Source organism: Sciurus vulgaris (genome assembly GCF_902686455.1).
Source record: "Sciurus vulgaris genome assembly, chromosome: 2".
Classification (NCBI taxonomy): Eukaryota; Metazoa; Chordata; class Mammalia; order Rodentia; family Sciuridae; genus Sciurus; species Sciurus vulgaris.
Window position 1 is genome coordinate 51,356,338 of NC_136462.1, and position 26,257 is coordinate 51,382,594.

Consider the following 26,257-nt stretch of genomic DNA (forward strand, 5'->3'; position numbering starts at 1 on the left):
AAGAGAAAGTGACTAGAAGGTGGAGCATGGGAGGAGCTTCTGAGATAATGTTCTCCATATCTCATGCTTCATAATGTTCTGTAGCTCAGTCTAGGTGGAGTTTACATGAGTCATTCATTTGTAATACAAACTTAAAGATTTATATACCTGTCTTTAGATGTCTTACAGCTATAAAAAAATTACCACCCCCTAGAAAAAGAGGTTTCCATAGAGTTTATACATCCTAAGGAATACCATTTATTTAAGTTCAACTGGTAAATATCTCTAAGAACATGGATGGCGACATATATAATGTATGATATATACGACATCATATATGCCCTATATGTCTTATGCATATTTCTCCAGTCTCTTGAGTCTGAATTGGAGGACATTCCATTGAAATCCAACATGAATGTCACTCATTCTTGCTTGCACTTGCCTTTCCAAAACCCCTGTGCCCAGAATCCCATGTTCTGTGCTGGAAATGTCCAGAAGGTGTCCCCATGTGGTCCCACTCTGCTGGCATGCCCTCTCCCAAGTCACCAGGGATAAAAGAGAATGACTCACCTGTTCCTGTTGGAAGGCAAAACAGAGTTTCTGGGACCTGAGCATTTTTTATAAAGCTTGTGTCAAGGTATTGACAGCCCTGTATATCCATGGTATACATGCTTCTAGGTAGCTGGACCGAGGCACAGAATCAAGAAACTGCTACAATGTCACCATCAGACTCAGTTCCCTTTGAAAACTAAGTAAAGCTAAGAACAAACTCCTTCTGCCCTTAGGACAAGTTCTCACCTAGGAAACTTCTCAGCCCTTGAGATGCCCTTGAGTTCAGCCTGTAGATGACTAAACTGCCCATGTGACTCTATATCCCAGCAATGGACATGACCAAACATCTTTCCCAGGTGACTCCATCTCCCTGGAGCATGCTGACTTCACTCAGGCTTGTCTCATGAGTTCACAGATGTGCCTAGACAGGCTTAAAACCCTGTGCTAGGCCCCAGCAGAGGCCCCATACTCTGCTATTCTAATCCTCTAATTGAAATGGTTGACTGGCAGGCCCATGCCACTCATACATCAAACTTCGAGTATTTTCTAAAGCTAGCATAAAGATATTAAAATCCTATGCTTTTGTCCATTTTTAAATTTTCTTCAGTGCTCTGTATCAGAATAAATGATTTCTTTACATTTCAACATATTTATATCTAAGATTTTTGAGAGCAATAAAGTACCATCCACCTTATACTTTGGATAAATTGATAAAAATAATCAATATTCATTTATCTTCTTCCGATTATGGGTCATTTTTTCAGAAGGTTTTGGTGCATGAATATCTGGAACAAAGAGAGAACTAAAGCGTGATTTAAAATTGCAGTCACATCCCTCTCAGTCACTTGCTAGCCTGAGATGTGTTCCAATGGCAAATTCCTCCACCTGCTGGTGTCAGCCTGTCTCTGCAGTTCACACACCGTTCATCAAAAATATCTCATGAAAGAGTGGGATGCAACTCCAGATCTTCATCTTAAAATGTATTATGATTAAAAGACTGAGATATTCTAATTCAAGAGAGTGGTGGAAGAAAATGGAACTTCCAAGAAGAAAGAGAAAAAACACTCTGGTTTCTCTTCAGATCCTATAAATCTTTTGCCTTTTACTAAAGATTTATACATAGAAAGTTATTTTCATTTGGTTTCCTGTGACCTTAGACAGCACTTAAGGTCTGGGCTACTTGTTTTTGTTGTTGTTGTTGTTGTTGTTTTTTCTTTAGCATAGTCCAATGGTCTACTTTGTATTTTCTTGCAAATGTGGTACCTTGAACTAATTTTAATGTTCTTGGGAAGGCAGAGACCAAACATCTTTCAAACACAGAGTCTTGTGTATTCAATGATTGGTGCTCATTCAATGATTGCTTTGTTGATGTTCCAAATTGACCAATGCTTCCAGATCCTTCTTTCACCTGGGACATGACCATAGTGGAGTCCTATATTATGGTTATAAAGCCTAGGTCAGGTTGTAAAGTAACCATTCCCACAATAAATATATGGACATATACTTAAGTGTAAGAAAAATAGAAAGGCAGTTCCCAGAAAATGGATCCCTGGAGACAGTGTCTCTGGTTACTCCACAGTCAATTTGATTTACTAATGTATTCCAAATGCCCAGCACAATGCTGGACTCACATAGTAGGCGCCTGAACAAATATTTTCCTAAATAAGTCAAAAAGTTGAAATGCTGAATTTGAAAAATAGGCTATGCTATACAAATCTTTGCTCATTGAACTACAATCCATCTAAGACAACAAGAAATGAAGGGGGGAAATGCCCTGCATCTATATATGAGATTAGCTTTTAATGTAACACCCAGATGCACAGCCTTGAAAATATAAAGTGAGAAAAAGCCATTCTCTCTTTGGATTTCTAGAGGTTTTAAGCTAACAAATGTTACCCATCTGTATCTAAGCACCTTACTAGTTAGAGCTTTAAAGATGAATAATTAAACAGTTCCAATTAAGTTAAAGTATTTGACATTTGAGAACCTGGGGATTTTGATTCCTTAGGTTTTGTCCCCTCAACGGAACAAAATTCCAAAAACTAACAATGCTTGTTTTGTATAACTAATTCCTGCGATTAATCAATTGCATGCGAAGGACAGGTCAAAACGTGAACTCTAGGAGTTTACTTTCACACAGGCCCTGAGACAAAGGTGACAGGGGACCATCCCTTAAGCATGTCTGCTGAGATCCTGTGCTTAGCACACTTTTCACTTCCTTTCCTTGGTCAGGATTTGTTCATGTCTGTTTGCAAAACTTTCCCAGAGTTAATCTCCCCATTCTTTCCCACGCCAAGTTGAAAGCCTTTTCTGAAATGTGTCTTGTTGCAGTAGTCATACCAGAGTGTGAAGCAAATACATGCAGTATACGGACCCTGTTGTGCAAGGCACACAGTCTGTAACCTTTATATTATTCTAATCTGAGTCCTCCAAGAAGGGAAAAGCTTTGATCTCAATCAGTCCACTCAACTCAGGTCCCCCCTGCAAGGGTGCCCTAATGTCAAGTGGCTGGGATTGGGGATGTGAAGCCTCCAACCTTGCTACCTGTCCACTTGGGTATTCTCCGAATCAGCCTTCAGCCAGTGACTGCCCTGAGTCTCCCTGGAGATGGGGAGTCCTTGTAAACGTGACTAAACCCAGACTGCTGATACTCTCCAAGTTCTCCCTGGGGTCCTACTACTGCCCTGGCTCTCCTAGGAAATGGAGCTAAGGTCCCTTGCTTCTCTGAGATGCTCAGGCTACCTGGAGTCTCTGCTGCCTCCTCAGGAAAGCACGTTCCAAGCTCCTCACTCTGAAAGGGGCTCTCTCTACTCTCCCTGTACCCCCAAATTATCTTCTCACTACTTCCTCACTCTCCTCGGACCCTCGGCCCTCACTCTTGACTTCTACATGTTAACTTGCAGTTCCAAACCAGGAAGGTTCATGTTCTTCTTCAGAGCTCATAATCACTTCCAGTGCTAGAATAGCACCCTCAGGGAGATAGGGGAAAAGTAAACCATTGGGAGGAAATCAAAACTTTGGTTAATGCTTCAAAATGTAATCCCCTTACAGAAGTTTACATGTTCATAGTGCCTTTAGCATTTCCTCACATGTCTCTACTAATAGTTTTTCTGAGCTAAGCCATCTTGTGGAGTGAGAAGGACAAGGAGCATTACCTTGCTTTGCAGAATTTGAAATCGAGGCCCTGATTCTCCAGTGTCAGCATATTCCACAACAGGCAGATTGAGGCTGTCCATGATTTGAGGGTTAGGAAAAAGATGGGTTGTAAATCTTTCTAGCTTTTCAGGAATTCCCACTAGACCACTCTTAACAAGCCAAACTACAGTACTAATGAGCAAATCAAGTATGACAGCAAGTAAAAGTGCCAGGAATATCCACTTTTTCAAGACAAGCCAACTACACTCAAGTAACAACAGAATGGTTGCAGTCAAGGCCAATTATAGATATGGCAATTTGGTCACCCACACTGTCTGCAGGTGGTAGGGTTTTCAATAGCATCATCAATCCAGGCTGTCAGTCATCTTTCTAAATATTTAAAACTGCAGAGTCTGGATAGTGACCTTGGTTGACAGACTCATATATGAAAAATACCTGAAAAAAAATGTACTTATGTCTACTTATTGGGCATAATGCTCAGTCCATCTTTTACACTTCTCCTCTCCAGGATGTAAGTGACCTGTGTGAGGGGCCACATTGGGCATCTGGCATTTCCTTGGACACAAGACTGTTTAAAAAGTAGACCAAACTGGATGTTTGGGAGCAATGGGAAAGATGCTTTATGGAATGTTTGCCCTAAAATTGCTTACGTAAACTAGAAGCAGATACATATTTTTTAATTATTTATTTTTGTTTATTTTTTACAGACTGCATTTTGATTCATTGTTCACAAATGGGATACATCATTTCATTTCTATGGTCGTACATGATGTAGATTCATACCATTCGTAGAATCATACATGTACATAGAGTAATGATGTCTGTCTCATTCCATGATTTTTCTTACCCCCTCCATCTCATTTCCTTCCACATAATCTAAAGTTCCTCCATTCTTCTTTCATTCCCCACCCATACCACCCCCATTATATATCATCATCCACTTATCAGGGAAAACATTCGGCCTTTGGTTTTTTGGGATTGGCTTATTTCACCTAGCATGATATTCTCCAATTCCATCCATTTATTTGCAAATGCCATAAATATCTTTAATGCATGATTGCTATAATCTTTTAAGATTTGACTGGCCTTATCCAGACAGATCTGAAGTTTTACAAGGAGAGACAGAATTCAGTTAGTGCTTCGTCTTCGATATTTGTTCTCAGTGCCATGATAATATGTCACTGCCATGCTGTACCTCCTAGAGGTAAGGAGGGTTAGGAAAGGCCATTGGAGTTGAGCTTCTCTGCTGGGTCTCAAAAGAAAGTTTAGATGTGAACAAGCAAAGACTTAATGAGACTGAGAGGAAGGTAGTGTTTCCAAAGAAAGGAAATGATGAGAACAACAACATGATAGAAGAAAAGCTAGCATTGCATGTGCAGTGTCTGTTTCACCTAGAGTCTGAAGTGTGCAGAGGTGAGGGGGAAGAGTGGAAAGGTGAGTTAGGGTAGATGTGTGATGGTTCTCAAACCGCAGACTTGCCCCTGAAATCTCTCCTTTTCCTTCACTCACCCATCTTTGTTTAAATAAGGTTAGTACATTCACTGGGGGGAAAATGGGTGCAGGAAAACTGTTCTCAATAAATGACATGAAAAAGAACTGGTGTTTTTTTCTTTTCTTTCTTTAAGGAAAGGCTTAGGATCCTAGACAACAATCCATAAATTCTGGGTAACATTAAGTTGTATTATCAGTTTTTGAACTACAGACAGAAAGAAATGGATTCCCCTGGAAGCATTTCTGTTTGCAGAATGAGGCAGACGAGGAAGGACGTGGGGGCTTATCTGGTGAGCTCAACTTAATTTTGTGATATAAAAGCAGTAAGTATTCAGGTTGGTGGATTGTGTAGCAGCTCTCCTTATACTTGCTGCCTTTAAAAATCTAGTTTGTTTCATTTACAGAATAGTTTTGTCAAGAGAAATTATTTAATAAAATTTAATGTAGAAAACAAATGAAAATAAATTGCTGTGTCCCTTCTCACCTGATCCTGGATCAAGAACATTATTTTAAGGACTATGGACAATCAACTATTTGAGTCCAAAACAGAGTTTAGAAGTTTTAAAATCATATGAGCTTGACTGTTAAATGTGATTCTATTTGAATAAAAAATGGATTGTCTCAAACAAAAAAAAAAAAAAAAAAAAAAAAAAAACCTGGGGTGTGGCTCAGTAGCAAATGACCCTTGAGTTAAATCCCCAGTACCAAAAATAAATAAATTAATTAATTTAAAAAAAAATGAACAGATAATTTGGTTAGCTAAGATGCAGTAAAATTTGGGTTTACATAACAGGTCCCAAATCATGTTTCAGGGGAGTGGAATCAATGTTTAAGGAAGTGAAAAACACTTCTGCCACTCACTTGTGAAGATTTTGAGCAAGCTATATAACCTCAGTTTCCTCATCTGTGAAATGGGAAGAAAAATAGAACTTGCCTCACAGAACTAGTAAGAGGTCTAAATGAGGTAATGTATGAAAGACTAACCAGAACCCTTTGGAAAATGCTAGTTACAGCCTTGGTGAAATTGAAAGTGATATATCAGCACTATAAGCCTTGCTTTGAGACATAGTGGTTACTAGTATCTTTTTGTGGTAACCACCAAATGGACCTCAAAGACAAGCCTTCACACACACACAACCGTAGGGTGTATACCTGACCCAGGACTGTAGATAGCCTGGCTGTGTTTGCACAGAGGTCAGGTCTCCCTGGGGACATTCCACCAATGACTAGCAAAGTGCCAGGGACTCCTCCCCATGCTGGTTTTGGCTCCAGAACCACCCAGTGGCCTTGCTGGATCCTCCAGGGACTACAGGGCAGCCTGGGACATGCCCACTCCCCTCCCCTCCTTCTCTTCTTCACTCTGGGTCAGCTTGCATCATGGTCTGCTGCTCTCCTGGGCTAAATTGGTTCCCTCCTCGTGTCTCTCCCACAAATGTGCCCTAATAAAACCCTTGCACATTGAATCCCGATTTAGTACCTGCTTCTGTGAAGACTCAAACTAACACGTTATCCATGATTCTTTTCTGACAGTGGGGGACTTGTGCTTGTCCTGTGAGGTTCGGACAGTTTGTTCAACTTTTCACAAATGCTGTTTCATTACAGCAGCCACCAGGAAGCAGGAGAGAAGAAACAGAAATAATACAGGTCATTGTTAACGAGGCTGGTGTAAACATGTGGGCAACTTAAATCTGATCGTTTTTCAAGCACCCATAATTTTTAGTGTTTCGGTCAGGGAAGAGGCTAAAGGAGAGGTTTAGGCGTGGTTTGGTTTGGTGTGGTACTGGGCATTAAACTCAGGGCCATTCCTACCACTGAGTTACATCCCTAGCCCTTTGTCTTTTATTTTGAGACAGAGTCTGGTTAAGTTGCCAAGGCCAGCATCACACTTGCAATCCTCCTGCCTCAGCCTCCCTAGTCTTAGGGATTATAGGTATGTGTCACAACACCTGGTTTTTAAAGGCTTTAATCTTCTTGTTCAAGTAATTTAACTTCTTGAAGCCTCAGGTTTCTGGACTAATATAGACAGATCAGATGGTGGGCTTTGAAGGGACTTCCATGACCATCAACCTCCTTGTTTCTCAAACTTCAATTATATCTGTACCATATTTTTTTATTTTTTTCCCGTAGTCTTGTATTACCCAACCTATATAGTTTTTCTGGAAATAAGTTCATTTTAGCTGAAAATTTGAAAAATAAGGTTCATATTGGAACAAAAATTGGGAAAGTATCACAGTAATTAGAAGACAACTCATTGAATTCTGGTTAGATGCTAAACCTGAAGAAAGTTGGAATCTACTTTCTGTTTAAAATGCAGATTAACAAGTGCCAAATACTAACACCAAACAGTTTTCAGAAAACTTAAAAGGAAATGAGAAGCGAATAATTGTTAGGCAATGAATTTACTGTCCTGGAAGACTAAGTCTATGAGAACCCCAAATCATCTGGTGCTATTATGTCCTCTTCAACATGGGACTGTTCCCCCATTTCCCTCCCCATAGTCTACAGTTTGCACATTCGATTTGACAATTAGAATATTTGATGGTTTTTCCCCACAGAGAGATATTCAATTCAAGAGAGTGGGCTCACTAGCTGGAGGGTGAATCAAGAAAATGGTGTGTTCATTAGTTCATCATTATTCTGGGCTTCCAACAAAATTTCAGTACATCTAATTACACAGGTGGGCTAGGATCCACCTACTTGAAATAATCTTAAGCAGAACTAAGAAACTAAAAAATCAGTTTGCTTTTGTTGTCCTCCAACTCTTCTTTTGTATCCCTGCTTTCTCACTCCCCAGGCAAGTATTGCCTTCTGTTGCTTAGAGACCTCCATGAGAGCAAGATCTACTGACATCTAGCCTTCTACTTTATTTTCCATCCAGTTAGCAGAACTGACTACAGTATTTCACACTAACGTGTGAATGACCCAAAACTGGTTTAATGCTATGACTATGCTGTGGCCATTCAAAACAGATTAAAAAAAAAAAAAAAAAAAAAAAAAAAAAAAAAAACTCGCAACAAAAGAATTTCTCCTTCAGGCTCCCCTCAAACTTTATGATCTAGGTCTTCCTTAGCTTTAAGATCAACCACTCCCATAGGGCTCCACTCCACTCTCTTAATTCAGACTAATCCAAATGCAAATCCTCACCTTCAATTCTTCTACCAACTTTCCTCTACTGGCTGTCAGTAGTGCAGAAAAAGCATAAGGCCCACCTCAGGATCGTAGCTCTGCACCAAGGGCTAGAGTCTAATCCCAGATGTTGGGAGGACCAGGGATCTGGAAAAGCAGCCAGACCTATGATACTTGAACTGAAGATAAGTGTAAACACACACACACACACACACACACACACACACACACACACACACAAATACCACTAAAACGGGAAGTGAATGGTGCAAAGATCAGCCTGCCCTGTAGATTGACACAGACCAGTTTGTTTTACGTGACTAAAGTAACTGGCCCAATGAGTGATCCCTTCACTTCTCACACACATTCCCTCCTCTTTTCTCTCTGCCCCCTCCTTCAGTTCAAACATAAGGCAAATCCACTACCATGCAATAAATCCGAAGTGTGGACTCCAGGATTCTCTGATTCTTACATCTCTACAGAATGTGGCAAAGTGCTAGGGGCAGGTCAAGACTGGTTCTAGGAGACCAGAAATCAGAGTTCCAGAGTCCTCAAAAACTAAGAACGGGGTGGGTTGTGACCAGAGTGGCAGAGCACTTGCCTAGCATGTGTGAGGCGCTGGATTCGATTCCCAGCACCACATATAAATAAATAAATAAATAAATAAATAAATAAATAAATAGGTCCATCAACAACTAAAAAAATAAAAATAAAAAAACTAAGAACAACAGAGGCACGCTGAGGCTCCAGCACGGGGAACCGCATTCGCGAAGAAATGGGAAGGGAGGTGAGACAACCTGAAGTTAAAGCAAGATCCCAGGTGGGAAGTAATAATAATCGCATTGCAAACATATGCCTGTAAACAACAGTTTGCCAACAATGTGTTTCCACACAAACCACTTCCTGGAGTCGCAGGGACCTGGAGCAGGGAGGCAGCACAAACCCTGCCTTCCCAGGTTTTGCAGATTGGGAAGGGAGTCTCCGAGCACTACGTGACCTGCAGAAGGTTCCGCTGTAAACAGCCCAGAGGCTCCGCCGGGTCCTGGGCCCCCGCCCACCCCCGCACAGTGGCTCCTCCCCCTCAGCACCCGGGCCTAGGGGTGGACAGGAGGCCGGACGCTGGGGGAGCTCCGGGACCGTGCGGCATCGAGGGGCGGACCCCAAACTTCCCTGAGCCTCAAAAGCACCCGCCCCGCCCCTGTCCTGCAGCCCGCCGCCTCCAGTCGCTGGTCCAGCTCGTGCGTCGCCGCGGGCCGCAGCCATGGCTAAGCCCCTGACCGACCAGGAGAAGCGGCGGCAGATCAGCATCCGCGGGATCGTGGGCGTGGAGAACGTGGCGGAACTGAAGAAGGGCTTCAACCGACACCTGCACTTCACGCTCGTCAAGGACCGCAACGTGGCCACCCCCCGCGACTACTTCTTCGCGCTGGCTCACACGGTGCGCGACCACTTGGTGGGGCGCTGGATCCGCACGCAGCAGTACTACTATGAGAAGTGCCCCAAGGTACCGACCCGGGAGGGCGGGACGGCCGGGGTCTCCGCCCGTGGCTGGGGCCGGGGGTCTGAAGCCAGTTGGAAGGGATACCCTCAGCGTGTCCCATCCGCGCCCTGCCCTTGCCCGGGAGTCCGGGAGAAACGTGGGTGACACGAGTCTGAGCTGTGGGTGGACAGTCCAGGAAGCGGATACCACCACCCCACCGACGCCCCAATCGCGTCTGTGCGGCGCCGCGCATCGGAGCTCCACCCGAACTGTCCGACCCGACCCGGGGAACACCGGATGAGCAAATGCCTAAGCCACCTCCTGTCCACAAACTTTTTTGGAGCATCTACACTCGTCAGGAATGCCAAGCGCAATTTTAGGCCCCTGACTTTGAGCCCTGAATAAAACACACAAAAGCCCTACTTTGGCAGAGCTTAATGTTTAGGGAAGACCAATACAGAGTTCCTTCAAATAGTTTTAAGTTGTAGGTTTCTCCAAGAGAATGCCAAACTGGCGCAGAGGGAAAGATATCCCCAGTTGAGGAGAGTAGGGCGTGAAGCTCCTGGACTTGATTGCTGCAGGATGAAGACCTAAGACCAGCAAAGCCACAGATTCCTACCTCCTAGAAAAATACCTCCTACCCCCTGCCTACCTCCAGAGCTGCGGAGGAATGCTCTTCAGGGGTTTAGCTCATCCACTTCGTGGGGTCTGAAATGGAGAGTCCCTTAGGGTGCTTTGAGCCCACCATTTCTTCCTGAGAATCTGACAAGGGGACAAGAGAGGGTTGGGAAGAATTAGGGGGACAGGGTAGGGAGAGGGAAGGGGACTGTGTGCAGAGTAAGGGTGAGAAACAGCAGCTCTGACAGCTGGAGGGAGGGTGTGTTTGAGTCTGTCTTGAAGATGAAACTGGAAAAGCTGGTTGGAGTAAATAGGAAAGGGTAAAAAATAGGGATATATCCTGGAGGCAATAAGAAATATTTATTAGGATTTTTAATATGTAAAAGTATGATGAAAAATGATCCATAATCCCAGTGCCCAAGAAATATAGGAATGTTTTAGAGAGAGAGAAATTCTAATAGTAAGATATTACAGCTGTAACACTTTCAGAAAGTCACTGCTCACCCCAGACGCCTGGCCAACTACCCAAATGTAGCAAAACGCTAAAATGTGTCATTATAAATCTACGTGTATCCTTAGAAAACACTTTGTGTTTTTCAGATTCCTTCCTACATTTTCCAATGCTTTGCAAACATCCCTAAATCTCATCCTCTCTCTCAAAGTCAATATGTTAAAAATGCAAATCATATTCCTCCTAATCCTACCCTGTCTTCTGCGTTTCTAGTTTTCATGGCATTGTCATCTTGACAGTAACCCAGATACAAAAATCTAGCCTCACCTTTGACTTCCTCCAGTATTTCCCATTCAACAGGTTACCAAAATCCGTTGATATCTGAAGGTTGCCTTGATATTAACCTCTTACCACTCTCTTCCATTTTCACTTGCTGCCTAATTGAGGCTGCTGGTCTATTGCAGTGGGTCTCTAAGTGGTGACCTTGATTCCCAGAAGTGGTACAGCTGGCAACATGGATTGACTGTGGCTAGTAGACATAATTTCTTTGGCCAGCAAGATGTCTTCAGCAATTTAAATTCAGTGCCTTGGGCCAGAACTCTCGCACATGCCAGCCAATGGCCTAGTATTCCATATCATTTTATGTGACCTTCATTTATTTTCTTTGCCTGACTTCTGAAGGCATTTGAATTTGCAGTCCCACCTACTCCCTGCGTTGTAGTCCTGCTAAGCTTCCTGAAGCAACACACCTTGCCCTCTGCTCAGTTATCATGGGCTCCCATAGCCAGTCACAGTCCTTAAGCTTTTAAAACCCTTTCTCCAACTGGGTGAATTTGTCCTTCCCATCTCCTCTGTGTTACTCCCCCAGTGCCTACCTTACTAATCCACCAAACTCCACTTCTGGGCCTCTGATCACTCTATGCCCTTTACTTGGAGAGCCCGTCCCATCATGTCTCCGTGTTCCCCCTTTGCCTTTCTTTAAGTCTCAGTTTTGTCACCACCTGTCCCACTGATTAATTCTGGGAATAAAATTTTAAAATACTTTAAAATGCTGGTTATTGTTAGGTTTTCTTTATCTTTACAAGCCTTTTGAAAATGTCCACTCTTGTGTAATATACAAGAAATTAGTAATAGTGTCACATGCATAAAATTTATAAAGTATCTTGGAAATGCACAAATATTTTTCTATTAGGCAATAATAGTTCTTTTTCAAAGTCCTTCCTACATTTGCTAATGCTTTGTGACCATACCTAATCTCCTCTTTCTTCAAACTGAAATGTTAAATATTAAAAACTATTTGAAGATGGCAGAGATCTATTTTTCAAGGTCTTATATATTCTCAAATATAAAGTGAAGTTCAGAGGGGGTCCAAAAAACTATCAAGAAATAGGAAATTATCTAGAATTTCTGTTCTTATAGTCTGTCATGTAAGGAGTGACTCTCTCATTTACTCTGTTTTAAACAACCATGTATTTTTAAAAGAAGACCTGGAAATATCTTAGAATGTTCTTAATATATTATATACTTTAAAATGTTTTCCATTGGTGCTAACTTGGAATCATTATAAGGAAGGCAAAGACATTTAATACAAATATAGTCATTATTCCTTGGGGTATGATCTCACAATTTCAAGTATTGGATATATACTGTATTCATTAACATGCTTTTTATAGATCACTTTAAACAAAAAGGCAGAACATTGTGGTTATGTTTTAGAGATAATGAAAATACATATGGAAGAATGAAAAAATGCTGTGCTAACATTACACAAGTGGGCATTGTGGCTTAAGATACAGTTTCCTCTAACAGGCTGGCATCATGCATAAGAACACTAGCCAGAGATGTGAGTGGGCCCTGCCCTGTTTGGCCTCAGTCTGCTCAGGAAAGTGCCTTTTCCCAATCCCACAAAGGTATCTCATGGGCTGGTAAGACCTTAATAACAGTGTGATAGACATTCAACCTGGATAAAAAATGAGGACCCAGTGCTAGAGACCTCTCACTAAGGCAGGATGCTTACTATCCATGTGAAGATAAAATTCAGTTGTTTCATAAAATGAAAGAGTGAAACTTCTAAGTTGATATTTCCAAATAATATTTTCAATAATTTTTTTTCACATGTGTGTCATTTATTGTTGTTGTACATATTTATTATCCTGAATGCCATTAAAATTTTATATATTTTCTGGTTGATCAAGCACTTTTCCTTTTGGTTCTTATAGAAATGGGGGAACTCCTAAAATTTGAGGTAACTTTATATTGATATATTTACAGATTTTTGTTGTTTTATACTTGATGGAGAAGAACATAACCAATATGGAGAATAGAATAAGATATTGTAAAAAGCGATATGAAATTACTTATGGATTCATCCCATCCCCCTTTTCCTATTAGTAAACTGTGCTTGTATGTAAAAGGTTTTATGCCAGCACAATAGTGCATGCCTGTAAGCCCAGCAGCTCTGGAGGCTGAAGCAGGAGGATCGTGAGTTCAAAGCCAGCCTCAGCAAAAGTGAGGCACTAAAACAACTCAGTGAGACCCTCTGTCTCTAAATAAAATACAAAATAGGGCTGGAAATGTAGCTCAGTGGTCAAGTGCCCCTGAGTTCAATCCCTGGAGCCAAAAAAAAAAAAAAAGTTTTAGGTAGATCTGAACTTTGTACTTTGTACCTCTCTCTTTTGACTCTGCTATTATCTACCAGGCTTTTACCATGTCAAAAGTAAACATTTTCTAAGTCAATAGAGAAATTCCCTATATCATCAAGAGTAAATCTAATAAAACTTAGGTATTTTTGTTCAGAAGGAACTAGTCCCAGTTCATAGACTTTCGAGAACACTTTTAATTCTAAAATTGTAAAATTTCTTGCAATAATCAAAGAGAAATATTATCTAGTCATAGAGTGTATGGAGTTGGTCCTCGTGTGTCTTACATGACTCCAGATGGTTGGTCATAGCAGTCCACCTGACCCTCACCTTCAGAGTGAATGCTGAGTTGTGGCAGTTTAACTTCTTTTTGTCTAAAACATGCTTTATTTGTGAGATTCATGAACAGGAGGCAGGAAACACAAATTTAAGTAGTTGGATGAACTTGCTTCCCCCCACTCCCTGGGAATAAAAAATATTGAACACTTTGCCAAAATGGTATAAATGTTTTTCCCAAACCACTGTCAGGAACACTCTTATGTGTCCTATCATACATATGTGTTGCAGCTGTGCTAAAGTAGACCTACTTGTTTCTTCTTGGTGGCCTAACATGTGACCTTGTGGGGGTTTTTTCATGTTGACAAGTGTGGTTGGCCTAATAATGGAAACATGACTTTTCTTTCTTTATTTCAGAGAGTTTATTACCTCTCCCTGGAATTTTACATGGGCCGGACATTACAGAACACCATGATCAACCTTGGCCTGCAAAATGCCTGTGATGAGGCCATTTACCAGGTACTTTGTTCTCATCCCATTTCTCTCATTCCCTCCATTTAAATTTCAAGTTCATTTCAGAAACCTTACAAACAGCACACATAATACCCAGAGAGAGAGTGGGCAGGGAAAGGTGGGGAGACATTATAAACCATTAGAAATAAATACTACTGGTGATCTCTGGCTTAAAAGAAATGTCCAGAAAAAGCAGTTAGAGAACTAGTTACGATGCATGAGAATTTTGTTTTGCAGTCTTTGACAGCATTCTCCCAACAAATTACATTTTAGAAGTTAGATTCTAAACAAGCCTTTAAAAGTCTCTGCTATGTGAACTGACAGTTTTGGTTTGGTCTTGAGTCCACTTTTTAAAAACTGATCACAGTTTGACAGCTTCACTATATAAAGACAATTTGTGAAAATAATAAGCTTTTAAAATCCTATTGTCTTAGTTCTTTGTTGCTTAATGAGATGTAAAATGTACTTCCTCCCTTAAGAAAGTCTGAGGTCTTAGCCTCAATGTACTAATTTGTTTTTATGAATATATTTAACTGTTTCTTCCCTGAGCCTCAGGCTTCAAACAAAAAATGAAGAGTCCTTAACCTTTTCAGGGTGGTTGAAAGGAAGAATTCATATTCACAAAGTCAAATTCTAAACAAGACTGGACTGTTTCTTTCTCTTGGGATGGATTGTCCCCCTGTGTGGCCAGCTCTTATCACATCGGGCTGGTGGCCTTGTGTGGGTTAGGTAGAGCATTTTCTGTGAAGGAACCATTGCAGTTCTCCTCCACTTCCCTTTTCCTTACTTCCCCTAATATCAGCTGAAAATAATATACCTTCCTTGGCTTAGCATATAACCAAGTGGGGCCGAGTGTGGTGCACGCCTGTAATCCCAGTGGGTCGGGAGGTTGAGACAGGAGGATCACAAGTTCATAAGCCAGCCTCAGTAACTCAGCAAGGCCCTAAGCAAGTCAGGGAGACCCTGTCTCTAAATAAAATACAAAAAAGTGTTGAGGTTGTGACTCAGTGGTTACATGCCCCTGGATTCAATTCCTGGTACCAAAAAGTAAAATAAAATAAAAATAAAAAATAAAACCAAGTGGAATGAAGTGCTCCTTGGCTTCTTGCTCAAGGTTCAGATCCTACTTGCATTTTTAGAATTTAAAAATCCTGAGTGCTAGCACTTACAGCTGGATTGCACAAGGACCCCAGTAAGCTCTAGTTACTAGGGGTCCTAGTGAAATAAGGCAAAATCATGCTAAACTCTTACAAGATTTAATTGTCAAGGCTTTAATAAGAAAGCTATTTGGGGTATAAGGGTAGAGATCAAAAAAGGTGGTTCTATGAAAACGGGAGCAGTGACTTCAAGTAGATTTACATCTTCTGCATATATTCTCAATATAGGTTTATTTTCCCTTTTTAAAACTATCCAATTTCGTGGTTGTATGACCTGCAGATAAGAACACTGTCATTTCACAACAGGCCATCCTGTTTAGCTAAGTTTGGGTTAGATTATCATCTAATTAACAGAGAATGGGTCTTTCAATTTATCTGGCTATCAATTTCCTCATTGTAAAGTGGGCAATCCACGGTGATCTAAAGGCTGCAGAACTCTGATAGGAGCCCACAATGGTGCTAGTGAACTCTGCCTTTGTGACCCCTCACACTTGGGGGTAGGGAGCTCATGGACAACCAGTCATGTTCATTTCAAGTTCACAGATGCTCCTTGACTTCCAATAGTCTCTTATCCACTCCAGAAAGAGGTGGAAATTTTTAGCTTCATCCACCTGGCTGCAGTACTGAGGCTTTCCTGAGGGCTATCAAACCCCCAGACATCTCATGGGCAGTGAGTCACTGGTTTGGGGTTAACAGTTTTTGACCCTATGGAGTAAATATGCTGTGGTCATGGAAGGGTGAACTTCAGTCCATCCTGAAAAGGTTTACCTTGTATCTCTTGCTCATGTTCAAAATCCCACAGTCTAGCTAATGTCAGCTTGGTACTGGACTATTTCTAAACTTTTATCCCTACAAAACACATACATCTTCATCATCATCATCATCATCATCATCATCATCATCATAGTTAACATTTATGAGAAATATCTGCCCAGGAATACTCCTAATACTTTGCATAATCTCTTTTAATTCCCAACAACTCTAAATGAGGTATATATTGTTTTCATTCACCCTATTAAAATAAGAGAGTACGATACATAGACAGATTTAGTAACTTACCCAGGGTCACCAGCAAGAAAGTAGAGAGTCTGTGATGGACGTTTAGAGCCAATGTTCTTCACAATGCTGTTGCTATACCATATCATACCATTGGCACCTGCAGTTCTCAGTAACTGCAGTGGGCATCTGATGCCAGAATAAGCTGCAAGGGTGCTAATACTGGTTCAAGTACACAAATAAGCCTGGTGCCTGATCCAAATGGCCTGCGTTTGTGTTCACACCCAATATTGTTTTCCTTTCATTGTCAGCTTGGATTGGATATGGAGGAGTTAGAAGAGATTGAAGAAGATGCTGGACTTGGCAATGGTGGTCTTGGGAGGCTTGCTGGTATGTGACATTGGGAGTATGTTATCTTGTCTGGCCAATTGATTCTTTCTCAAACACCGTGTTTAAAAGCACCAGGCAGGCTTCCTACAAGAAATGCAAGACATGATCTATTGCAAATGAATTTATTCTTGAATTTTCACTGTGGTTTAATTGAATCTAGACAAACAATAGAGAAAGGAACTTGAACAAAAAAAGGCATTGCTCAAAACCCTTGAGACATTGCTTAAAACCTCACGGTTAACCAGATCCTCCTTGTGCACTTAAGTGTTTCCAAATGTCTCCTTTACTTCACAGCATACTGTGAACACAGAATACTGTGAACACAGAATACTGTGTTCACAGCAGCTCAACTCACACATTTGTGTGGTATGACCTAAGTTGTATGGGCATAACTAGGCTTCCTGGGCTATAGGAAGACCAACAGTACTAATGGAAAGTGCATTTAACAATGATAATTTTAATGACTTTGCTTTTTCAGCTGACTGGTAAAGTCAAAAAGTGAAATAGCAAAGTAGGCTGAGTAATTCTCATTAGATGATCTCATCTCTAACCTGACTAGAAAGTTTGGGACCCTATTGTGGTCAGGTACTCAGGATGAACTGGTCAGGACCCAGAAAAAGCCAAATAGCCACAACCCAGAGAGAGCAGAAACTGAGTAGAACCAGGCCACATGGACACAGGGACTGGACATGTTAGAATAACTTGAAGGCCTCAGTCATTTGCATTTGTGAATCTGTTTTCAAGTTGCACCCATGAACCTAACTGATTGATTTATACCTTTTTGTTTTTCTTACAGCTTTCAATGCTCTGTTCAGTTTTTAATTCCTACTATACAGTTCTTCATTCTCTTTATAATTTATCAGTTCAAATTCCTGACAGGGACAGTTTGATTAGTGTAACCCCTTAGTTTGTACCCAGCCACAAGACAAATCCCTACCCTGCCTGATGATCGGCAATTCTGCATCAGATGCTCTGTCATTCATTAATAGAACACCTAGCAAAAAATTATCCAACCAGCAAGAACTGCAGAGGTTGAGCTATTTGAAGAAGGGTTTATTTGGAATCATGATTATGTCAGGACTCCAGGTCCCAGTGGTTCTTTTACACTACCCCCTAAATCTCCACCCAAACCACACCATGGAGCAAAAGATGGTGGCAGCAAGGAAAATCTTCATAGAAGTTTCCTGCAACCTGGCAGAATTGCTAGACCACTCAGTGTCATTGCATGCCTAGGTCAATGCTAATCACTGATGAAGAAAATAAAATTACTATGGTTGGCTTAAAAATAGACCAATTGATCAAGGTTCACTTCCTAGTCCAGACTTCTTGGAGTCCTTGGTCATCTGTATCCTAACAACAGTGAAATTCCATTAGTCAGGGGGAAAGAGTCTGCCACAGAGCTAGTCAGTCAGGACATGGGTCACATGTAAGTTACACCCTCCTGCAGCTATCTTTTCAAGCAGGGGGTCTATAGCAGCTGCTTCCCTTAGAAAGGACAATGTGGGTGACAATAATCACCATATCTCATGCAGGTAGCTTCCTTATCGGTTCTCAAACAAAATGCCAGTACGTACACAGTGGTTATTTCTAGATGGTAGGGTAACAGGGGATATTTATTTTCTTCTTTATACATTTTTATATTTTCTATAGTATTAGTTTTATAATTAGAAAAAAAAATGTTATTTAAAAAAAATCAATGCCCATTATGCAGCAGTCTCTGTGGCTTAAAATACAAAAGTGATTTCTCATAGAAAACTGTTCTATAGCTGCCTGTTTGGGGAGGAAAGTCTTAAAATTTACACTAAGCTTACTCTGTCCTTTGTGGTATTCTTTAACTCAGCCTGCTTTTTGGACTCCCTGGCAACCCTGGGACTTGCAGCCTATGGATACGGCATCCGATATGAATATGGAATCTTCAATCAGAAAATCCGTGATGGGTGGCAGGTATAGGAAATGTCATTTTAAATTTTACTGTTGAAGTACTTCATGACTTCTTGTGTTGTGGACATTTTATACTTTATGGGCCTTTAACATAGAGATGTACTAATTTCTCTGGCATTTTTAACAACAGCGGATATGGTCCATCTTCCCCTTTGGTGTAGAAGTTCCCCGACAGCAGAAAGCAGTGGGTATCACTCCCGTCAGATCCACAGCAACTAGCACAGGACCTGCTCTTACTCGCTGACTCCCTCCTGGCCCATTCCTTAACCTCTTTGATTCTCAGTTGTCATCTATAAAGTGAGAAGAATAATAGTTCATCCATCTCAGAGTTATTGTGGTGATTAAGAAAATAATCTCAAATAATCACTTAATGAGTGCCTACCTATAGTGAGGGCTTCTCAAATTGGAGTTATTTTTATCATTCTTCAGAGCAGATTGGAGCCTTGGTGTTTGCTGCATTAACATTGAGAGTGGGTTCTCAGATGGGAGTTCTGAAAATATTTATCACCAACTGCCTGAATGTGGGCCACCTACAGTGTATGACATTCCACTCTGCAGCTTGCTTGACCCCAGATCTCCTCTAGTTTTTGCATGTTTGTTTGCTTGTGGTACCAAAGATTGAACGCAGGGTCTTTGGCTTGCTAGCCAAATGCTCTCTCTGCCACTGAGCTACATCCCCAGCTCCCCAGTAACCCTTGATGGTAAGAAACATGTTTCCATCTTGTAGGATAGAAAACTTGGTCTCTTAAGAAGTGAAGTTACCCCAGATTATTAGCTGGAAAATACAAATCTTTTCCCAGTCCACATTCAGTATTCTTGTCTATGCTCCGAGGCTTGTCCTCCTTAACACACCTATCTTATCAGATACAAAGTTAAATATCTTGATTTTTTTAATAGGATGAAATCAGACATTGTTAACTGTTGCATCAAATAAATCTGGCACATTTTTAGTATGTATAGTGATATGTAGAAATGTGCACAAGTCCATCCGGATGACTCTAGTTTTACTTCTGTAAACCAAGCCAGTTTAGGTATTTGTTTCTTTTATCTTTGTTAGCTCTTTACATCTACAGTCAGCCCTACTGTGGGTAGTTTTCCCTGATACTAAATGTGAGTTTGACTTTCTTTCTCCTTATCTTCATCTCAAACATACACACCATTTACAAAAATGTCTGGATTGGATTTCCAAAAGGCTTGACCTCTGAGCATCCACATATTACAAGACCAAGTCCAATGGCAGAGGGATTGGGTAGGGGGACCAAGGCTAGAGCTAACAGAAGCCAGGGGAAAGGGAGTGTCACACTGTCCTCAGTCCTCTTCCTTAGTATATGGACACCCTCTGGGTTGAGGAAGAAAATAACTAAAGGATTTGGCATGAAGACAATGAAAAGATATTCAGAAGGAGACTATTTGGAACATATTATAAACAATTCCAAGTTTTGCTAAGGACCAGGGTTGCTAAGGATCTTTAGCTACTCCTAAATGAATTTTTAAAACTGGGAGCCAACATGGTATAGAGGAAAAGACTGGGCCCTGATTTCTAATTTGAGACCTAATTCCAACTCATTACCCTTATAGGTCATGCTGCCTCCCTTATGTTACCTAACTTCTCTAAGCCTCAGTTTTCTTATCTGCAAAATTGAGATACTAACTTCACAGAAAAATATTTATTTTCATAAATAGATAGTATGTCTGGCACCCAAACAAGCACTCAGTAAAATATTAATTTTGCCTAAGGAAAGGAGGATGATTTAATAAATTGTGGAATCCCACAAAATATTAATATAGCCCTTACCCCATTATATTGCAGTTGATTTTAATGAAATAGGAAATCATTTATGTTAGTTGAAAGAAAGGATATAGAAGTAAATGGATATTGTGACTTTATTGAGAGGTGACAAGAAGGACAAAAGTGCTGGGTAAAGAACACATAAAGGCTTCAATATTATCTTTGGGACATGGGATTGCAGGTGTTTTACTATCTTCTATTTGTTCTTCTACATATCTTATATTCCTTAAGAAATACATGTTATATAATCATAAGCAGTTCTATAAATGGGAGAATCAGTTCCTTTCTTGATGCGAGAGCCTCCCTGGGCTGCATTTTCAACTTGACCAAGACGTCAGCGACCTGACCAAGTGAGCCAGCTGTCCATCTTCAGTCTTTGAAAGCACGCTGTGTGGTACTCACCGTTCTCCAAAATGATTCAGGATTTCATTTCTTGCCTTTTACTATTGTCATGTGAATGACTTCAGAGAAATTCAGCAAATAGATTTCAAAATTCTCCCCCCTCTGCCACAGGTGCATCTTCCTGCCAAATTTTATGAAACATTCCTCTCTCATCATTAATCACCCTACCTTTTAAATCATCTTTATTCCAGGAAAAACCGTCCCCTTCTCTACAGAACAAGGAAGTGCATGTTTTCAGAATTCCTAGAGAAAACAGAGAGAGACCAAATGGTTTTTGCTAATCCACATACTCCAAACCTAGCTTCACTAGTCATTATCATGTCTTTAATTCTGACTTGAAATTCAATCAGGACATAATTTTATAAGTGAAAATATAAAATATATCACTCCATTTAAAAAAAACCCCACACATTTCCATAAAAAAAAAAAATCTGCCAGGAAAGTCACTGCCCCTTCAAGAGAATGGTCACACCCACTTACAGGCACCTCGCTCTTCCAGTGACAGATACACAGAGGGCTGAGCAAGGTCCTTGGCTGGAAGGTCTGTAAAGATTGATAGACTTTTAATTTATTAGTCTCTTCAAGGAAGATTTGCTGGGTGGGAAGTGTTCATTGTGAACCCTCCTGAGGAAAAGAGTTGCATTGACAAAATTCTGGACTTACCATGAACTCTAATGCGGATCACTGGAATCTTATCAGAAATAGTCTTAGAACCCATGCCAAGGCAGTTCCAGCCTTGGAGTTCTCCAGAAACATTTCTCAATTATTTATATATTTTACTATGATTATTAACACATACTAATTGTACAGATCAATGGTTCTCACTGTGCTATTTCCACACAGGTATACATTATGCCCTGATCACATCCATCTTCCCTTCTTCTGCCTTTTCCTGCCTCTTCGTTCCCCTTTCCTCCAGCTCCCTTTCCAGTCCCTAGTAATTCCTCTTCTACTTTTTTTTCTTTTATGTTTTCATATATGAGAGAAAACATACAACACTTGACTTTCTGTATCTGGCTTTTTTCACTTAACATGATGATCTCCAGTTCCATCCACTTTTTCCTGCAAATAATAGTATCTCACTCTTCTTTATGGCTGAATAATACTCCACTGGGTATATACATCACATTTTCTTCATCCATTCATCTGCTGATGGGCACCTAGTCTGATTTCACAGCTTAGCTATAGTGAATACCACCATAATGTATTATCAGAAAGCTAGGTTAATTAACTCTCCTTTATTTGTCCACAGTTTCTCCATGTATTCTAAATCACAGAGTTAAGGGGAAGGCATTTCTTAAAATTCAGTAACAGAGCCCCCTGAGCTGACCTCTGCTTCACTGCTTGCTGCCAAGATACAGATTCTACTGAATAATTTCTCTAGAGAGACCCAAGATGAGCTGCTGCCCTACATTGCTTTCCCATTCGAGAGAGCACATTTGCTTTGGGTCAGCCCAGCAGAGCCTCTGGGAGCAGATCTGATGGCCCATTTGACTGTGAATGACACTCTCCTCCTACCTCACAGCCCACCCCGCTCCACTGCCATATTTGACTCAGCACTTGTACATTCAGGACCACTGGCTACCTGGAAATCTAATTCACACAGTGCTTTGTTAATCCACTGAAAGTAAGCAAGGTGGAGTAAAGGGTTAGCCCCATCCCACTCTTCTGTGGATTTGGTGGGGGCAACAAGGGGCAGTTTTGTCTTTCCCCAGATCTGCTGAGATGAACTTGTGCTTATAAAACACCAGTGTTTCGATCTACCTTAAGAACAAGCCTTGTAAAATTGAGGGTATTACTTACTAATCCTTCAACAAATCAGCAAGAGACTCAGAATAAAGATCAGCAGGCAAATGGGGCTTCCTACAAACTCATTAGGTCCATGAAATTAAAACCAGCCATAAACTGGGAAGAAAAAAGTTAGCCAACGTTTAGTGACATTAAGGCTGATCAACTGACTAGTCCTTTGTCACTTAACAGTGTGTCCTTGCTGGGCATGATGGTACATACCTGTAATCCCAGTGACTCAGGAGGCTGAGGTAAGAGGATCACAAGTTCAAGGCCAGCCTGGGCAACTAAGCAAAACCCTGTCTGGGGATGTGGCTCAGTAGTAGAGCACCCCTGGGTTCAATCCCCAGCACTGCCAAATAAAAAAAAAAAAAAAAAAGCATTCTCTCAAAGAGCAAATACAACTGGGTCTTCACAGGTGATGCAGGGACTAGGCCCAGCGGGGGGCGTGCAGAGCCAGCCTCTGCATAGCCTGTGATTCTGCTGCCTTTCTCAGCAGAAAAGATCGTGTTAGTTCTCCTATACAGAGAACTTTCCAGAGGAAAACTTGCTGTTTCATCTTCCTCCTGCCTCCCACAGTCCCTTCAAGAGCCTTCCACAGCAACACAGAGTGCTGAAATGAGGCGAACGGGCTATCGTTCTTTCCTGTGACAGGAAGCAGTGTTCACACTGACCAGTATTTTATAACCCAAAACCTGCCCTTACCCAAGTGCAGCATAAAGGATTTTGCAAGTCCAGATGTTTTGCTACTTTTTTGATATTGTCATGTTTATTGGCGATCTCCTAGTTAATGAACTGGACAAGCTTATTATCAACTGGAAAACTTCAGTTGTTTTCTTGTTAAATTTTTATTTTATTGTTTGTTCTCTTTAGCACTGGGATAATGGAGTTTAATTTTGAATTCTGAAGCACAGAATTAGTTATTAACTTAGTAGCACCTTGCAGCTCCAGGCTGCTCTTTGTGTGGACTAGGGACCAGCAGCATCAGGAGCTTGTTGGAATGTTGTATTTCAGACCCCCTCCCAGACCTACTAAGAATCTGCATTTTAACAAGATGTGATTTGAAAATTAGCCCAAGTCTACCTCCAGCCTTCCTAGGCTTTATTTCCCTTCTATCCTTAGCTTCCTCCAACAAGTTTCAGACTCCCAGCTCTTCTCTCTAAAGAGCTCTTTCCATGCATCATTACTTCTTGATATAAAGTCAGGGCTATGTTTGAAAAAGTGTGTATTTACTTGCCTCGCTATTGAAATTAATGTTTTGCCTAATATCCCAAAAGACAGTAGATATGTTTATTTCTCTCTCTCCACTGCCTGGGGCAGGCATTGGATCACATTTAGGATCATGAGGTATCCAGCATTGTGTCATAATTCCTAATATCTTTTAAGACAAAGCTGAGTGTGAGTGTTCCAAGAGGTGACAGTGGGGAATCAAACAGGTAAAATAACCATATTTGGAATTGTTACAGGGAAAGGGCCTGCCACAGAGCTAAGGCAGCAGAGCAGTCCTTTCTCATCTGTTCTTGCAGTCATGCCAAAAAGATTTCAGACATGTCACTCAGAGAAGCAGGCATGAGTTTATTAGAAGAGATAGGAGAGGGAAAAGGGGACACTCTCAAGGGAGAGAGTGGGTCCTGTCAAAGAGGATAAGTATATCAGGCCCTTCTGCCCTCCAGTTTTATTGGGGGTCCCAGGGAAGTTTCCAGAGAGTCCCACCCAGGTTCACCTCTTGATTTTTGACTGATAGCAAGATGACATCAGATTTGCAAGACCCCACTACACATGACAACTCTAGGTCACTTTGAACATGCTTATGGGTTCTGAATGAATCTGTTCTTACATATTTTATGGTTAAGGGGAATTACCTTTATCTTCCTGAGTTATGGAATCTGGCCTGTGTAAATGTCACAGAAGTCTGCCACTCCAGAGTAAGTTGTGTTCTTCTTATAGGCACTTTGGGCCTTATACTTCTGCAGATAACAGGTTGTTTGCTGAGGAACGTAACATATCCTACTGACTTAAGCTAGGCAAGCAGGCAGGGCTGTAGGTAAATTGCTTTTTTTTTCTTTCTTTCTCTTTTTTAAAAAATATTTTTATTAGTTGTTGATGAACCTTTATTTATTTACATGTGGTGCAGAGAATCAAACCCAGTGCCTCACACATGCTAGGCAAGCACTCTACCACTGAGCCATAACCCCAGCCCTCTTTCTTCTTTTTTGCATGTAGGAATCAGCACAGAGGACCCAGCTTATAGAATTATTCCCCTTAACCTCAAGTTCCCATCACTCACTCCTGTTATCTACCAGCATGATCTTATTGGCAAAGGAACTTTTTACCTCTTTCTTGCCAGAACACAATTCCATTTTGAAATATATTTGTAATATTTCAGAAATTTCATTTGCACAATTTACCTTAAAACTATGTCTCTCCAAATGCATGTGTATGTATTTGTGTGTGTGTTTGATATTGTTTTTGTTCTTGCTTTGGTCTGTTTGTGATAAACCAAAATTTGTTTGCTATCCAGGATACCCTAATAAAAACTATGGTTTAAAATTTTTATAAGAAACATTTTATTTTAGATGAGCATAAATACTTGGGGAAATGTTGTAATTGTCAATAAAATAAATTTTTACTTCTTAATATATGTCTTTTTCAAAATGAACCATAACATATATCATTATCAAATCAAAAATCATATAAAAGACTATGAAATATAATGGTTCATTTTTTTGTTTTGTTTTGTTTTGTTTTTTGCAGTGCTGGGGATTGAACACAGGGCCTTGTACTTACAAGACAAGCAGTCTACCAACTGAGCTATCTCCCCAGGCCTCATGTTTTAAATATACTTTACTTTTAAAATAAAATGGTTTGTTCTTTAAGTAGCATTTCCTGATTTCTATATATTCTAGACTTGAGAATCTTAACTGAAGCTATCATGTAGGACCCATCAGGCCCACACATCCAAGGGTAAATATCCCTGGAGGGTATCTTTGTTTAGCTCAAGCTGAACAATTGGATCCACAGATGTTTAGACAGAGGCTCTAGAGCACACAGACCTGAAGTCACTTAGCTCTACCATTTACTCCCTGTGTGACGTTGAGCAATTACACTTCTTCATCCTTTAAAGGGGGCAATCATAGTTCCCTCCTATGGGGTTGTTGTGAGGTTTAAATGCACTAGTACATATGAGTATGCTGTTTTGTAATGTAAGACAAAAATGAACTGAGTTTGATGAATCCAACACACTTTCTCTCCAAAACAATATTCTTTAGTTCTTTCAGTTCGAGACATTTTTATTGTGAAATAATTGAAGGGTTGGGTCCACGTTTCTTGAAAAATAAATTCTAAGCAGTGTCCTTTTTGCAGGTAGAAGAGGCAGATGATTGGCTCAGGCATGGAAATCCTTGGGAAAAGGCCCGCCCTGAGTTCATGTTGCCCGTGCACTTCTATGGAAAAGTAGAGCAAACCCCAACAGGGACCAAGTGGATCGACACTCAGGTATTCTGGCCTCCTTAT

General features: G+C 40.8%; 1 protein-coding gene across 1 annotated transcript in view; it reads left to right on the forward strand.

The window, feature by feature from the left end:
- Nucleotides 1-9,486: 9,486 nt before the first annotated feature.
- PYGL (glycogen phosphorylase L) overlaps nt 9,487-26,257 on the forward strand; it is a 34,624-nt gene continuing 17,853 nt past the window's right edge. The window contains exons 1-5 of the mRNA XM_079118963.1: nt 9,487-9,808; nt 14,186-14,287; nt 16,746-16,824; nt 18,665-18,768; nt 26,108-26,239. Coding sequence (XP_078975089.1) covers nt 9,566-9,808; nt 14,186-14,287; nt 16,746-16,824; nt 18,665-18,768; nt 26,108-26,239 — 660 coding nt within the window. The 5' untranslated portion in view covers nt 9,487-9,565. The remainder of the gene's footprint in view (nt 9,809-14,185; nt 14,288-16,745; nt 16,825-18,664; nt 18,769-26,107; nt 26,240-26,257) is intronic.